An 18,245-nucleotide genomic window follows, 5' to 3' on the forward strand; every position below is an offset into this window, starting at 1 on the left:
TAAAATAAAATAAAATAAAATAAAATAAAATAAAATAAAATAATCTGTAAGACATAGCCCTTCTCTAAGTAGGAAAGTTTAAAACCTCTCCAGTTCATTTTGCTTCTCTCATCTTTTTGGGTAAAGAACTGATGAATGTAAAATAAATACAGTTACTAGTAATGCAGCATGTGTTAATGATTTCCAGTTTGATGAGGAATGAACAATAAATAAATAAAACACTAATGCTCATCTTTGATGACTAACATCCAAAGTCAGTAATACTGTGAAAGCTCTAAGCCGTTGCAGAAATTCTGTGCTTTATTTAGGAATTGACAGTTCAAATAATGTCTTCACTTTCTAAAGTTTCCAGAGGGTTCCTCATGAAGGATGTATAAATATACTGTCATATTAAAAATAATTTTTTGATCAGCTTCATTTTAGCTCTGGCTAGTTATTACATAATACATTCTAGAAAACTACTTATTGGTTTACAGGTTCAGGTTTGTAGTTATACCATTTTTAGTTAATTACATAAGATATTTGTGGTCATTTCTATCACTTCTATGAAAATTTGAGCATCAGGATTTGGTTAGGAGCAAAACCTCTTATTTATATATTCTAGGAAAGATCAAGGACAACTTATATTGGTCTTAATATATAACATATTTTCCAAAAATTTAATCTGGCTTTCTATATGCATCCAGTATTTTTTTTTTTCATCGTATTGACCATTCATATTTTCCAGTGGAAATCTAGTGGTGTCTCATTCTGATTAGTCATAATTTCGAAGCTTTTAAGTTAGTTTTAATTATTAATACTATAAGTATCATTTTATAAAGTAGTATTTTTAAGAAAATAAATAATAACACTGAGAATTTTTTTACTAAAATATAGTGAGAGTACATTTACTGTTCCCTTTTCAGCAAACATCAAATCTAAAAAGTTATTTCATTCTGAGAAACCGATGAATTTTTAAAATATTGCACATTGATTTTTCCCAAATGTTCTCAGCTAATTTGATTTATAAAGTGATTCCTAAGAGGCAGGTAGTTAAAGTCTGAAAAACTTCATAAAGTTTGCATCAAATATATGTTTACCAAAACTAAAAGACAACCCTAAAATATTCTAATTAAGACGCTTTCATGGTACAGAGAAATGTGATATTTATCTCTTAGGCAGAAGTCAGAACAAGGTTGTAAAAAGTAACCTCATTCTTTATTAACAAAATATCCAAAAATTCTAAATTATAAATCATATAGTTTCTAAAGAGTTTAAGCCGTCTCTCTAGCATTTTTTCTGCTCAAAAGAAAATTGGTTATAAAAAGTGAGGATGAGGAAATAGAATCTTACTTATTCGCATTACTACATAAAGGTAAATACCAAATACCTACTTAGCAAACAAAGAGACAGACTGTTTGCTTTACTAATCATGTTTTTATAATCTGATTCCTATTTTAGCTATTTTTTGACCATCTGTCTGTGTTTTGTTTACCTACCATCTAGCACTCTTATGGCCACTGTTGTATCATGATTCCACAAAAAAAAAAGATATTGAAGCATTAAAATAGAAACAACATAAGCATTCAGGTTATTGGTCCATGTTGAAAATTGAGTCACCTAGCCAAAATGCACTTAAGTACATGGTAGGTCACAATTAAAATGGTTATGCATTTTTTTAAGAAGGTGAATTGCTTTTTCACTCTACTAGCTAAAAAGGCATGAACTCAGATTTTCAGGCTGAGATGTAAAAACCTATGGTGTTACTGCATTTACAAAATAGCATATACCTTGAATAACAGTAAGAGTCTGCTTTGTTACCTGTATGGATCTAAATCAGTCTGTTGACACAAAATCTCTAATGGCAGAGTATCTATGATAGTCTACTCACACCTCTTTTTCTTTGCAAAAATATTAACAATGCCATAATCCCTTAATATTCATAATGAGGCTTAAGAATGCATCAGTAAGAAAACAGACTTAAAGAAATGTAGATAGTTCTGTGGTGTTTGGAAAAAATAAAAAACACAGTTACTCACCACTATAAAACCTCACCTCTAATCTCCCTTCCTTTCTATGAAGCTGAAATTACATTTCTTTTACTCCATGTCCTATATTTAACACAGAATCTCATAGATAATAATCATTCTACTGTATGTTAAAATAAATGTAGTCAGCACACCAGTGAAGGTCAAATATAATAGAAACTAGCAGATCTTATTTTTTATCTCAAAATGCTACCCAATTTCTAAGAAATTTCTACTCAGCTAGCCTGAGGCTTTGATAAAGAATAAAAGTTTCCCACTTTGTAATTACAAACTTGTGATTCTTAACAATGTATTTTCACTTACAAATCATGCTCTGGAAAGAAAAACAATGCACAAGAGCTTTTAGCAACTGGAAAGTTATTGGATTACAACTCTTTTGCAAAAATGAACTCCATATTTAACTGCAATCAGAAACCTTTTAAAAGCCTCTTTTGTGCTTAAAACCAGGCTTCCCAGAGCCTGCATCTGTCATAATTGGGTTTCTGAACTCTACATAGCTCAGTTCATTTGCCTTCTGTGTTCAGATTCATAAGAAAATCAGAGTTTGTTAAAAATAAATAGGAAGAGGGAGAAATCCCAATATGCAGCATTGTGAACAAATCGATCTTTTCCAAAATATCCACTGATATTTATGTATGCTGTATCCTGTTGTTTATTTCAGCTGCTGGTAGGGATCATTCAGGCTGCCGAACTGCCGGCCTTGGACATGGGGGGCACATCTGATCCTTACGTGAAAGTGTTTCTGCTACCTGATAAGAAGAAGAAATTTGAGACAAAAGTCCACCGAAAAACCCTCAATCCTGTCTTCAATGAGCAATTTACTTTCAAGGTATTTGTTAATACTTATTTATAACCTTTCCTTTGTTGTTTTATTTAAAAGACTGATCTCATCCTGACACATACATAGACATGCACATGAATGCTTGTTCAGGGACTCACAATAATTCCAGTCAGAATATGCAAAATTCTTATCTTCACTACAGTCAAGATTCAATATTGCCTTTCAGTGTGTTCAGAGTAGGATTCAGTTCAGTCATTTCAGAATGGAATGGACTAGAACATGACTAGGATGTCATAGTCACATCTAAAAAGTGAGATCCCTCCCTAAAATAAAGCCAAAGGAATGAAATCATTATTTTTCTGAATTTCAAAGTTCGTGAAAATAGGTACATCTGTTACAATCCCAGGATTAAGTAAGCTATGTCCCAATGCTTAAATGGTACAAATAGGCATGACTCTTATAACAAAATTTTGTGTGTAGAGGGCAATTTGAGCACTTTAAAGTCATTCTTCTTAACTAATCAATAAAAAGGAATATGAACATATTTTTTTATTGCATTTCTAGCCTTTTTCCTTTACTCTAGGTTCTGCCCTGATGTTCTTCATCTTGTTGAGGAACCTCAGTTGACAAACAATAACAGAGAGATTCCAGCCATATAATATCTCATCAGGAAAACGTGACCTGCAGGTCTCCAGGATCTTCATGGATCTTGGCTTGAAATCATTCATAAAAACAATTCTTTTGGTAGATATCTTCAACATGCGAAAAAAACTTTTTTAATGCATTACTTAGAACAATATGTTTCTGAAAAATGAAATGTCTGTGAATATGCCAGCAGGCTAATTCAAAATCACCATGTCCATCAGCCAGGCTTAGCATGTGCCTTGTGTTGGCAAACATTCTGGGATGAAATAGATTGAAAATGAGGGCATGAGTCATTTTCTCAAACCTTGTTTTCAATTATGTAAAGGGGAAGTGTCTTTCTATTCACTCTAAAATTTCTGAGTTTTCAAGACAAAGGTCCCTCATGTATTGTCAGTAATCTTACTTAAAATCTGGTTTTTCTGTACCTAGACAGTGAATTTAAAATACTAGTAAAGACATTCTGGAAATACTCTGTTCATGAAAAGTATCTGCTCATGAAGCTTAATCACTATAGTCAATATACCACAAAACATAAAGTGGCAATAAAATTTTAAAAATATTGTAATAGTAATCACAGTTGTTTTATTCATCTATTTATTAACCTTAACTTAGGTCAGCAGTTTCTGACCAAAACTTAGTAAGGAAATTCTTAAATTATATGAGCTAATGTATTGGGGCTTTGTTTCGTATTGCATTACCTACATTATTATTTCTTTAAAAAATGCTAATAATTTTATTAGTAATTTCTATAAAACCAAGTATAATTTTGAAATTTTTGAATTCTCTATACATTTTTATCAAGTTTCATTTTATTTCAGAAACATTGATCAAACTATACATAAATCCAAAGTATAATATATTCTGCTATATTTAAAAATATTTCAATTTTCCTAGAGAACTGGTTAGACATTGTAGATTACTCATCTTGAAGTGCCAAGAGGCAATATGATATAGGAATGGAAGTATAAAAGACTTTAAAGAGGCCTGGCTTTACAATGGATTTAAATCACTTAGCAGGAACTCAACATGCCCCAAGCTAAATTCATCTTCTTTTCCCCAAAACAATTATCTGAAGGAGCTACTAATCATTCAAACAATAAATATTTTTAAGTGCTTCTTCTGCGCTAGGTGTTTTACATATAGTCATTCATCCCCAAAACAGCCCCATGAAGCAGCCATCATTACAGTATTATCACAATTTAATAGATGAATAAACTGATGTTTAATCACGTACCCCAGGCCCTTTAGTTGGAAAGTCCAAATCTGGTACAAGGTCTGTCTGACCCCAAGCCCAGGTTTTTGACTGTTGCTCTTTGAGTACAATCATTAGAAAGTCTAGAGAGATTTTAGGTATACAATAAAATTTTCAAGGGTTTATCCCTACTCTAAAATATTTTGTTTCTTTCTTTGAGAGTCAGCTCTTTGGAAGGGTTTATTTTCCACTCCTTCTAAAATGGAAAAAGTATGATGCTTACTTTTTAATCATATCATTTTAATAAAATAATCAGATTCCAAACAGATGTTAAATAAATGACAGAAAAGAAAATCTCTTTGGAAAACTGAAATTTCTTGTATGTTAATGGCCCAATATTCTTCCTTTTCTTCCCTCCCTAATATACGGAGTTAATTGAGAAATGTTTGCTGAAGCATAAGACAACCATTTACACTGATAAAATAATAGGAAGTGTATGAAAATTGATCAAACCTTTAAGACAAGTCTAAACAATTTCTTAATTAGGTATTTCTACCCGGTTACTGAAGTGTAGCTTACTTGGATTGCACTGCTTTCACTGAATATTAAAAATGTCACTAATAAACATCCCAACCCATAGCATCTGTCCCAGATATATTTGAACAGCTGGAGAATTCATCAGTTCTTGGCCTTTTGCCACCACTCATCCTAAGGCATGTCATACCGAAGAATGAACTTCAAAACCCATATTATAATGCACCTCTGATATTCAAAACATCAATTTCCTAGTCAGTTCTTGTCAATCAGCAAATTATTTTAGGGAGTAGGTGAGGCACTTGTGAATATCATTTCAATCCTTTCAGACTCCTAGCATAGCTTTAATAAATCATTGCTCCATTGAACTGTGGCATTTAAATGCCTTGAAAGAGTTAATGGAATATTTGAAAAAAGTTATTTGCCCTTTTGTAAGTTACACCCTGACAACATGACTTAAAACAACAACAAAATATTCTACAAGAAAAACTTACTTATAGTCAAATGCAATTGGCTTGTTTATTCTTTTATTAATCTTAAGGATTTATAGCATAACTAATAGCAGGATCCGTTATTAATAATGCTAACAGCTTCTAGAACTTTGAGAAAAAGCAATAAATCACTAAAAATTCCCATTTTCTCTCAATTTTAGCCTCAAGCAGTTCGTCAAAAGTCTCAATTTAAAAAATAACCAAAAACAAAATTATCTCCCTGTTCTGGTTATGCAACATAAATATTAAATTAAGCACCATGAAGAAGTAACATGTTTTAAGCATTTTTGTGACTGGATATTTTATCCTCATCTCTTTTTATTTAGGTACCATACTCGGAATTGGGTGGCAAAACCCTGGTGATGGCTGTATATGATTTTGATCGTTTCTCTAAGCATGACATCATTGGAGAATTTAAAGTTCCTATGAACACAGTGGATTTTGGCCATGTAACTGAGGAATGGCGTGACCTGCAAAGTGCTGAGAAGGAAGAGGTAAGGGAATTATTAGCATTTCTAACATCACAAGCTGTACTCACCAGTTGCTGCTCATATAATAACTTATTGAGAAATACTCAACAAAGGGGGATGTGGGCCTCTAGTTGTTGACAGCTGGTAAAATAGGGTCAAAGGCATTGAACCACCTTGTTAAAAAGTGTACAGGTCTTCTGGGTGTTATTTGAAAGAAGAGAGAGAAATGTGTGTACTGGATCTAGAAACAGCAACACTGGACACAAACAAGCACACATATGCCCACAGGAACTCTTTCTAAAAGCTTACAAAAGGCCACACACACTCATAAACTACTGCTTTAAAATGACAATGAAAAATTATTTTATGTCTCATATTTTTCCACAGTCATTTTGTGTTTTCTGCATAGGTTATGTAGCTATTACACAGAAATAAAATGGTACTTTTTCCTTGATTGTTTCTGCATATCACAGACAGTTCATTGTTTCTCCTGAAGATACGAAAGCATGATTGGTGAAACATCAAATATAATTCACAAAACCTGATATTAAATCCATTTTTTAAATGGCACACATTTTTATGCTACTCCTCACATTGTTTATTCCCAGTTTTAATAGTTTAGCCCAGTATTTTTCCATGACTTAAAAAGGGAAGTTCAATATGTTTAGTGCATTTAAGCTTCATAATAATCAATTGTATCTGATTATGCGATGCCTGCCTGGCACCGGCATTTTTCTCTGCAAACATTTCAGTAGACCAATACTAGAAAAGCAAACAACCCTTAGCTTCTCCAAATTCCTAAAACAACTCCTTTCCCAGTCACTCTTTAGTTCCTGACATATGGCTATAATTACCCAAGAGATTGCTGACAGCTCAGTCATTTAGGATCTCCAGGTCCCTAGGATTCCCTGGCCTCTTGGGGTCACCAGGGAGATCAGAGAGAGGGTCAGTCCTTCTAAGAAACTCAATCAAGTCCATCACCTGGGAATCCTCTCAGCCTAAGGTTTTCTGTGACCAATCTGAAGCTATGAACTTTATACGCCCTATATGATGAAATGAGGCTTCAGAACAGGCCTATTAATTCCCATGCTGAAATTGAACTTTTCACTCTAAAATTGCTGTTTGCTATTTGATTTTACAAAATGAGTCAAAAATACTAAAGTTAAACTCTGCTTTTTTTTGGAAAAAAGTATATATACTTATACTTTCCAAAAAAGAGAGCAGAGCTTAAGTATTTTTGTATATAATATTCATGTATATATACTGTCTCAATATCTAAGAATGTTGACCAACCTTTCTTAGACATTTAGACAGATTTAGTCCTACTGTGGATATTCAAGAATACCCAAGAAAAATACTGAGTTTTAAAATTATATGATTTTATGGATAGTTCTTTCCTATAAGCGAACTAATGGTAATGTTACAGACATCTTCATGAAAAAAAATTCGAACATTCAATTACAATGTTTATAATTATTTAACAAAGTAGTGAGATGTTTCATTGAATTTTTTATTGAAGTGTTTGACTTTGTGTAAATTTTTGGGGTGATAAAGTAGGACCATAACAAATGTTTGTTAACTGATTGGTTTTATTAATTGACTGGTCTTTGGTTGGCTTGTTGGTTGAATATGAGAACATGAACCACTGGTACTTCACAATGTCCACCTGTGCAGGGTGCATGGCTCACACTTATTACTTTCACCTGGATAATTATCGGGTGGTAATGACATCCAAGATCACACCCAGTGGGTTTCTGAAAAATTGTGAAATATTTTTTTCTGAGCTAAGTGAATGTAGACCATTGAGCAAGTTTCCTCTTTCAGAAATCTTTGAGAATGAGCAGAGTTTGAAACTTAACACCAAGCTGACGGGTTTCACTCTAGAATCTAGGGGGTTAGGTACACTGCCCATTCAGAATTTTAACCTAGAAAGTGGCCTAACATGATTTACCCCTTATCTTACTTACTGATGAAATAGAATAGAATGTGAAGTACCCAGCATACAGTCTGGCGTATGGTAAATGTTCGCTAAGTGAGAGGTCTCTCGTACCTTTTTCTTAGTTAATTTTGTGTGTGTGTTCTCTTTCCCCATTTTGTGTGTTCATCTCCCCATTTGTTGTGTCTTTTCCTTCTATTTTTATCTACTTTGCCATCCTTTTTCTCACCATTACACTTACTGAGTATCTGTAGGAGTTATTAATGGGAAGTATTAATTTTATCATTACACTTGTAAAACTCTAGAGACTTTCCTCTTTGATTTCTACTCAGGAATAGAAATTTTTGGTTTTCAGTTAGACTATTTCTCTTTATCAAGATATAGGTTATAAAAAACTGCATAAGACAGATTTCTAGCTTACAAAGTATCTCTGGATGACCAGACCCAGTTAGAAACTTTTTCATAATAAAGGAAGTAAGATTCCAATTACATTTTATATCTAAAGAATTATATATTCTCAATGATATCTGCTCTAACTTTTCATGCCACTGTCCGTTAATTGTAGAAAATTATAATTGTGTGAATAAATTGAAGTCTTAGATTGACTTTAGTTTTATGATTTTAAAGAAATTGTTTTTCCACTTTACATGAGCAATTTAGTTCACGATTTTAGTTTTGCTTTCATCTAGCAGTGTTAAGCGTTATTTTTAATGTCATAATGAGATGAAAGATATCAAAGAAAGTGAGAAAAAGGAATTCAAGGAACAGCTTTGGAATCTAGAACCAGTACTGCTAATCATAGTAAGCTGTTCTGCCAGAGACTTGGATTTAAACAGGTTAAATCAGACCCACTGACAGCAAACTCTGTGATGTTAATTAAATGGAGTAAGGTTTTGTTGCCAGAAAGTTGACAACTATAAGTCATGAGATGATGAAGTAACTGTGTAACTTAAAGGATTATGTACTATTTTAGTGACCAAATAATGTGCAAGCAATTTAGAAAGAAATGGGAAGGAACATGGATAATGTAAGAGCCTCATTTGGAAGTGACTAGGCCCATGTTTAAAAGGAAGTGGTGTGGAAGAGATAAGCTGCACCAGGAAGAGCCACAACAAAAGCACATGGTTCCCACTATTCGATTCTATCCCCAGGTGGAAACATCACTGGTGAGGTTTCCATTTGGCTTGATCGTGTTCCGCAAATTTACACAATCAAAGCCACCTCACTGGTTTCCGTTCACTTGCTGGTTTGTTTTTTCAGTGATGCATGGTCGACTACTTTCTTCCTCCACTTCCCCACCTTCTAATAGATGAAGGTGGAATTTGACCTTGGAGACAGGTCAATCTTTCTCTTATTTTGGTTTCTTTAAAACAGAAACATGTATCCTCTGAGTTCCTAGAGATGGTTGTATATAAAACCGTTGTTTCTTAAATTTTTTATTTCTCAGTATATGACTTCAAAATATCCTTGGTAATCAGTATATAATTCTTCAGTGTGCAAAAGGCTACCAATATGTATAGCCCCGAGCTGTCTAAGTTAAATCTTTGAGATTTTCTTCTCTTTAATCTTTCAAAAAATTAGTATTTATTGTATACGCAAGTCATACCTGAAACCAATCTTTATCTTTTTAGAATAAGCTATTTAATATTTTGACTTAATTATTTCAAACATTACAAGCAACAGCTATGACTCCATTTTTCCCTTCTTATAAATTTCACTTATGTCCAGTTTTAAAATTGTCTCAGTTCTGCACCCCAGGATCAGGTAGATCATCAAAGTATTTAAACCCTTTTTATTTTAACATTTTGTTCCTATTTATAAAATTTATTTTTATCTCCATGCCTTCTACTGATATTTGTTATCTCTAAAAACAGCGTAAGGAATAGATAGCACCAGAAAAAAAACTAAGCCTTTCTTTTTAACGTTCCGCCCTGATATGCTGCAAGCTCTCGTGATTTGAGCAGTACTGTTTTATTGTTTTGTTTCCATTAGAGAATAAGTCTATCACATCTTCTTTGTGTAAAATTTGGTAAACAGTGATTTTTAAATGAGATTCTGTAATCCAGTGCAAATGGAAAAAAAATTGATTGCAGAATTAAAACAAGTTGGAACATAATTTAATTAGTATCCAAGCAGAAGGGAAGAGAAACTACTTTAATGCCTTAATGGAAAATCAATTTTGCAAGAAAATTTCACATTTTTAAGCCTAATTAGAAAAACATTTATGTCACAGAAAAGCATGTGAAGAATACATATTCAATCAAATGGCAACAGTTTTTTAACTTCCAGTGGTCAATTCCTTAGTACTTCTTCAGAATGAGTTAAAGTCATTATTCCTTATGGCATCTTTTATGCCCAAGGATCATGAAAGTAGTGATGCTGTTTCTAAGTACATTTAGAAATCAGACGGCAACTATGCTCTCCAAGAATCTCCACCCAATGATCAATGCCCTGATTGGAAATCCTTATAAAATGTTAATTGCTGGAATTTTAAACATGGATGCCAATAAGAACCTTCCTGGTCATTCATTCACAACCTATCGCATTTGAGAAATGCAACAAAAATATTAATTTACATCCATAGCATTTCAGGAAGTTATACTTGTTTTTCTTTACTTGTTCATTGTCTATCTTCCCCACTGGACTGAAGCTCCATCCAGGCAGCAGCCATGTCTATGGTTCCTCACCAAGTGTAATCACAGAGGCAAGAACACAGTAGGCGTGCAAAACTATTTTTGAATGAATGAATGGAGATGTTTATTGTACTGTAAGAAATGTGTCCAAACGCCCTTTTTAAAATCTGTGTTAATAGTCGTTGTGTTCTTATTTTACAAATGAAGGTTAAAGTATTCTGAAAGCTAATCAGCAAAATGTCCTAGCTCTGAATGCTGAAAATAGTTTAGTGCCTCTTTGGGTTTTTTTGGTATGTTTCTTCAAAGATAGAGGCAGTACAGATGCTTAGCAAAATCAACCTTGTTATTGTTTTTCTTTATGGTTTTGAAAATGATAATAGATTTTGTCTCAATAACTTTTGTTTGTTTGTTAAAAGCTTATTCAGTGTCTCCCTCTTTGTAACCCTCTTTTTCATCCTGTTTCCATAATGCACATGGAGCTCATAGATTACCTTAATTTAACTTTTATTTAAATGTAAGACTTAAAGCTATGGTGTAAGTCTCTGCCTACATCATGGAAATTGATCCAGAGGAAAATGGGAAATAATTAGTTCTAGGGACAACTCAAAGAATGGGAATAAAATCTAAGTTTATCATGCCTAGAATATTTGTTGTTAATCAATTTTATAATATAGTAGATATAGTTTAGTAGTATTGAATTATTTTATAGTATATTAAAACTATAATATATATTAGTGTACCTAGTATCTGTGTGTCCATATCATGGGACTTGGAACATACTGATTTCCCTTTAAACTGGTACAGAAGTATAGATGTGTTTTATTTTTTACGGTATCTTGGGCCATAGCTGTGGTTTATTTGAGTTTGAGTCTTTGGTTAGAATTTCTGTCACCAATTATAATTGTATTCTTATGTATAGTAAATGTTATCCACTTCATGATGTGGTTTCCAAGAACATGACAGGAAAAGGCAAATAACTTGAAATATCTCTCTAGTATGTAGGACTGTAATTTGCTTGCTTTTCTGGTTAAAAAGACTTTTCAGGCACAGGTAGAAGAAATCCAAATTCTCACTATAGAGTTTCTAAACAAAAATCCAATATTTTTTATTTTAAATTCCCTAGAAAAGTGATATAAATTAGACTCTAATTTGAAGCAAGAATTACAGCAAGGAGAGATCCTGGACATTTTCAAAATGCACTTTGACTACCTTCCATTGTTGTCCCTCCCATTGTCATATTTTAGCCTACTGCACCTGCCTTCCTCGTCACAGTGATAACCACCCAAAGGTCTGGTCTCACAGCCTGGCTCTCTAGCTTGCAAAGTTCATCTGCATTAAAGTTTATATTAACTTCTCTACCTATCCTATAAACACAAATAATAGCTATCATTTACTGAGAGTCTACTGTATGCTGACAAAAAAAAAAAAATCTCATAACATTCTTCAAAATTGACATTACCAAATCTGTTTTACAAAATAGGGAAGGAAGGGAACTGAGACCCAGGAAAGTTTAAGTAATGTGTCCAAGTTTACACGGGCAATGCCATAACTACAATTCAAACACAGGTCTAAAAGCCTACACTTTCCATTTTTTGAGATTGAGTCTCGCTCTATCGCCCAGGCTAGAATGCAGTGGTGTGATCTCAGCTCACTGCAACCCCCGCCTCCTGGGTTCAAGCGATTCTCCTGCCTCAGCCTCCCAAGTAGCTGGGATTACAGGTGCCTGCCACCATGCCCAGCTATTTTTTGTATTTTTAGTAGAAACGAGGTTTCACCATGTTGGCCAGGCTGGTCTCGAACTCATGACCTCAAGTGACCTACCCGCCTCGGCCTCCCAAAGTGCTGGGATTACACACGTGAGCCACTGCACCTGGCCCACACCATCTTCTTTAAAGAGTCTCTCTTGGTCTTTTCAGTTCTGTCTGGCTCCCAAACCCATTTTCTTTCTACACTGCCATATTGCCACTAAGAGAGTGCAAGGATATTGTCTGTTTTGTTTATCTACTTATGCCCAGCACATTGCACTGTGACTGCAACATCCAAAGTGCTTAAATAAATATTTTCAAGTAGATTGGTTAAACAAATTAGAATTTAACAAACATGCATTCTAATGTTCTATCACTTTTGAGAGAGTCATCTTTAAAAGATACCCAGTTGTTCCAGTTGCACTGTGGTATCCCAAAATATTTTTGAATTCCAGTCCCTCTCTCCAAGTATCTTTCTCAGTGTATGATACATTATCTGTTCTCAATAATGATTTGTCTTTGTCTTGAAAAGGTAAATTTCACTGAAATGGCCATAACTATGTAGGGTCAAGTATAGGCTATTAGTTGATGATCGAATTGGGTAAAACAGTTGTAATTACTGCGGGAAAGTGATGAGATGGATGTTCTTGTGAGGTTTATATTCTGACTCTGTCCTAAATGCTTTGGAGCATTAACATCATTACATGGTCTCTCAAATGTTTTGCTATGGGGAAAATTCTCATTAGGAGATATAAATTCCGATACACGTAGTACCAAGAAAATATAATTGTTTTAATAGAAATCAATGTAAGTATTACGTTTTCTTTTTATCCAAAGAATAAAAGGACAGAGAGTTTTCAGTTGAATTTTAAATAAAGCAGAGCAAAGTGGATTTGGGAGCCTGGATTTCATGTGTGTAAGCTGGCAGAGCAGAAAGTGAGGAGTGGGGGGTTGAAATGGGAACAAATATAAAACAAAAGGAGAATGAGAATAATGATGTAGACAAGAGCAGTCTTGTTTACATCTGGTTTTTCATATTACTGAAGTAATGAAAAGGGTTTTGAATGGGAAGCAATGTGAGCAACACAGGAGAATGTTTTGTTCTGTCTTCCACAGATTTAAACCTTTTCAAATGTAATCTTTTCTCTTGGGTTCATCATATGTTTGGGAGCAATATTTTTTATCTTGTTTGTGAATCTTAAAATTAGATGTTTTTACCTTCTGTCTTACTCCTACCTACCTTTGAGCAGGCCAAATGTTTGTGCTGTAAAATCTTTAATCCATGACAATCTGTTACTCTGCAATTAGATGAAATGTCAGTGATTGAGGTGTACTAGTTGTACTACAGAATAAGGGAGGAGAATGAGGACTCGCTGAAAAACAAGAGCTTAAATAATTAAAGAATGTGAGAGAGAGGAAGCATACACAGACACACAAACTTACTTGCTTTAAACATGATTAAATTCTTGCCAATTATGAACAAGAACTTTTAAATACTGTAAATTAATTTTATGTATTCATTCTTTCATTGATTTCATCATATATTAAGCCTCTTTTACAAGCCAGGTATTGTGCTAATTTATCGAATACAGTGGTGAATAAGATAGACCCCCACGTTCGGCCACCTGACCTCCCAAGCTGGCGGGGCTGAGGCTGGAGTCCTGCCAGGAGCCATGGGGAAGTGAAGTTTGCAAACTTCCGGGGCGCCTGGCCCTGGGCATTGGGCGAGCCCGGGGGTGGTCGGAAGGGCTCGGGGGGCGGGGGGGTGTGGGGGGGGGGCGGAGAAGCCCCAACGCAGCCTTTGCGATTACAGTCATGGCCACCCAGGTGATGGGGCTGTCTTCTGGAAGAGAAGGGCTGTTTACCAGCAATGGCAACATTGGAATGGCCTTGACTAACGGCATGTATGACTTGCATGATCTCTCTAAAGCTGAACTGGCCGCACCTCAGCCTATCTTGCTGGCAAATGCGGCCTTCAATGGAAAAGTAAATGGCAGCTGCTGTGATTACCTGGTCGGTGAAGAAAGACAGATGGCAAAATTGATGCCTATTGGGGATGACAGCTTTTCAGATAGTGAAGAAGGAGAAGGACTTGAAGAGTGCTGAAACAAAAGGTGAACCTCATGGGCTGAGACGTTTGGAACTCAGCGTTGTAGAACTTCAGCATGTATTTGAGGCATCGGCTGCTCCAGAGATTTACAGCTCAAAAAAGATCTTCCTCCTGAAACACCTGGAACAGAGGACAAAGGCAAGAACTCGAAGACCAAATCCTTTCGCTGTAAGTCATGCCAATATGAGCAGAATCTGAAGAACGGTTTGTGCATCACATCAGAGTTCATAGTGCCAAGAAATTTTTTGTGGAAGTGCAGAGAGGCCGGACGCGGTGGCTCACGCCTGTAATCCCAGCACTTTGGGAGGCCGAGACGGGAGAATCACCTGAGGTCAGGTGTTCGAGACCAGCCTGACCAGCATGGAGAAACGCTGTCTCCACTAAAAACACAAAATTAGCCCAGTGTTGTGGCGCATGCCTGTAATCCCAGCTACTCAGGAGGCCGGAGCTGGAGAATTGCTTGAAACCAGGAGGCGGAGGTTGCATGTGGTGAGCCAAGATCATGCCATTGCACTCCAGCCTATACAACAAGAACGAAACTCCGTCAAAAAGAGAGAGAGAGAGAAAGAAAGAAGAAAGAAAGAAAGAAAGAAAGAAAGAAAGAAAGAAAGAAAGAAAGAAAGAAAGAAAGAGAAGCAAGCAACAGCCAAGGAATCTGGCTCTTCCACTGCAGAAGAAGGAGCCAAGGTCCGTATTCGCTGTGACCACTGTGGCTACAATACCAATCGATATGATCCCTATACTGCACACCTGAAACACCACACCAGAGCTGGGGATAATGAGCGAGTCTACAAGTGCATCATCTGCACATACACAACAGTAAATGATATTTGGAAACTGTAAGCCTGGAATTAGGAGACATAATTATTCCTTCAAGTTTTATAGAATATCACTTGGGAGATTCCAAAGCCATAGCTATTACATGGCAAACCTAGGGCGGTAGTATGAGTGCTGGCAGACCAGCTGCAACTTTCCTATACAGTGAAAAAGGCTGGTGAAACAAGTATAGGCCAGATTTTTAAAAATCATACTTTCTCAAGGATCTGCACAAACTGGTGGGTGTCCTGGCTGTCTGTGTGATAGCCTCTTTCTACAGGTGAGGCCTCAAATGAATTGCAGCTATCCTGGTGTTCCTGTGGGGGACACTTTGTATGAAAAAAGTGCATGTACTCCAAAACATTTTTGTAGGTTCTTTGGCCGGGCACCAAACAGTACAAAAGAGTCCAATGTAGGATTTTTCTTACCGATAGCAGTTATTCATTGCAGTGAAATAAAATATGATCCCAGTAGGGAATCTTGAATTCTGACCTCCCATATTCTATTTTGAAATAACCACTTTATGTTTCTTTTTTTTTTTTTTAATCTGATGATCTCTTTGAGGCCGGCTTCAGATTTTGATGGTACAACATGAAAGATTAGGAAAAGCATTAATAATCTGTGGGTGGAAAACTTGTTAAAAATCTGTGAGTAAAGTTTGAGTTAAAAGTTGTTTGAACATGGAATTGACTGGGAGGCCAAAGATTTTTAAAAGCAGAAGATTCTTCTCTTAAGACATGAGGAGTAAGTTGTGTGATAATGGTGTGTGTTTTGTGTGCATGAATGGAAATTGTAAATGTTGAATTCTAGGTTCTGATAATCACTGTCAACAGGAGATCAAGCTGCAAATATTTATGCCTTAAAACTTAAATTATAAAGCTAGTTAAATCTTTCTAACAACTAGTTTTAATGTTCATGGGTACATTTTACCTAAGTTACTGTTAACATTTTATAGAGAAAGATTCATCTTAAGCACAGATTGGCTATCAGGAATTAGTTTGGGGAAGAGGTTTTTTTGTGGATTCTTTCATACTGCAAAAGTAAAACCATTTGCCTTCTGGGGAATTGAGCAAAATTCTAATCTAGTCTTTAAGACTAGAATACTAAAAACAAAAACATGAAGGAAATTAAAACCCCTTATTATTAAATCGATTTGTAAAAACGTTGTTACTGGAAATTGATTGGACTTGAAGCCTTCTTCCAGAAAATAAGGACTTGATTGTCAGGCCTGTATTAGGTTCTGAACCTTAATGCCATGTATTCGTACTTATCAGAAATTATTTCAGTGAAAAGTACATTAGCAGTATGAACTTCTGGTCCAGATGGAAATTCTTCCATTTGAAAAATGTGATATTTGCTTGGAACCATTTACATCTATTTGTTTTCTAGTCCCACTCCCCCACACTGGATAGAATTTAAGCTAGAATTTTCCCTTTTGATAAAAGAACAAAAAATGAACATGTTATTTGTAAGTTGATGTGTAGTAACTAGTGATAAACTTGAAAAACTAGAATACATGATAAGCCTAATCTTAGGTAGTCTTACGAAAATGAATCTCTTACCTATCTTTTGAACCTATATTCACATTGGTTTTTAAGATTTTTTAAGTTATATTTTTTCATTTTTTTTTCAGAGCTGCTTCTTATTTTGGGACCACTTTTTTCTTTTATTGTGTAATTCACCAGGGGCTGCATTTTTTTTTTTTTTTTTTTAATAAGGCTTGTAACTATGGCTGGATGTTTTGCTCTAGTCTTCTAAGAAGGGCCATTTTATTTTTCAGAGTCACTTATAAAGTCATGTTGTAATTAACTTTGGAGACTGTTTTGCATATGACTGCTGCTACAAATTAAAACCCAAGTAGACCTCATTGCCTGTCACCCTATGAATGTTGACAGTGGAAGGAATACCTTGCCTGTGGTATACTGTCGCTTTTGGACTGAAAAGCTGAGGAAGAAACTTAATTTTCTTTTTTGCATAAGTCAGAAAAACTTACAGCTAGTGTTCCCAGTTTCCTGGTTGACTCCAGCAGATGAAATGAACAGACAGTGTTAATTCAGACTGAAGAAATTATCTGAATCTTGGCTTGTGTAGATTTACAATCTACATACAGTATTAACTAAATCAGATAGCTTTTACAGTTTCACATGTGTACATAGGTTCCCTCCCAGTCCCTTCCATATCCATTAGTTATTGAACTTTCTAATTCTAATTCTATTGAAACATTACAACAGTGTTTTGTTGCACCAATTTTATAAACTTATGCAGTGCAATATGTGTTATTTTTCTGAGGGAAACCAAAGGTAAATTTCTCAAGGTTCTTGCTGCCTTCTTTAGCAGCATTTGAGGGAGGATCTTTTATACATTCGTAACAGATAAAAATAAAGCAGATTGCAAATCCTTTTTTAAAATCTTAAACCATGTACCAAGTTTTTGGTCCAAATTGTGTAGGATAAGTTAAACTTAAATTGCGTTCTATTAACCAATATGAGTGTATTTCCGTAAGCATAGTTATGTTGAAATACAGTTTTAAAAAGAAAAAAAAAAGATAGACCCACTAAGCTTAGTCAATTAAAAATTAATGGTGAGACAGAACTACAGGGTAGATTAAAGCTCAGCCTATGTGGATCACCATGACTCCCCTTACTACTGATGTGTCCTTCAGCTTGTTGCTTAATCCTTTCATAAAATGAGATTAATATTTACTCACCTCCACGAGTTGTGACACACTCTAAATGAGATAATTAATGTAAAGCACTTAGAACAATACTTGGCACCAGATAAGCTCTCAAAAAATATTAGTGGTTTTTGTTATTAAAAACATTGGTCAGAGCCCTTATTTCCTTGCCAGCTGAAAAGCGTTGCTCT

General features: G+C 35.0%; 1 protein-coding gene and 1 pseudogene across 5 annotated transcripts in view; both read left to right on the plus strand.

The window, feature by feature from the left end:
• Positions 1 to 18,245, plus strand: part of SYT1 (synaptotagmin 1) — a 578,577-nt gene that overhangs the window by 426,252 nt on the left and 134,080 nt on the right. For all 5 annotated transcript variants that reach the window (XM_058425422.1, XM_058425424.1, XM_032170814.2 and 2 more), the window contains 2 exons: positions 2,689 to 2,856; positions 5,997 to 6,164. In XM_058425422.1, coding sequence (XP_058281405.1) covers positions 2,689 to 2,856; positions 5,997 to 6,164 — 336 coding nt within the window. The remainder of the gene's footprint in view (positions 1 to 2,688; positions 2,857 to 5,996; positions 6,165 to 18,245) is intronic.
• LOC116479047 (RE1-silencing transcription factor-like) lies at positions 14,254 to 15,162 on the plus strand (annotated as a pseudogene).

This window comes from Hylobates moloch, unplaced genomic scaffold (genome assembly GCF_009828535.3).
Source record: "Hylobates moloch isolate HMO894 unplaced genomic scaffold, HMol_V3 SCAFFOLD_12, whole genome shotgun sequence".
Classification (NCBI taxonomy): domain Eukaryota; kingdom Metazoa; phylum Chordata; class Mammalia; order Primates; family Hylobatidae; genus Hylobates; species Hylobates moloch.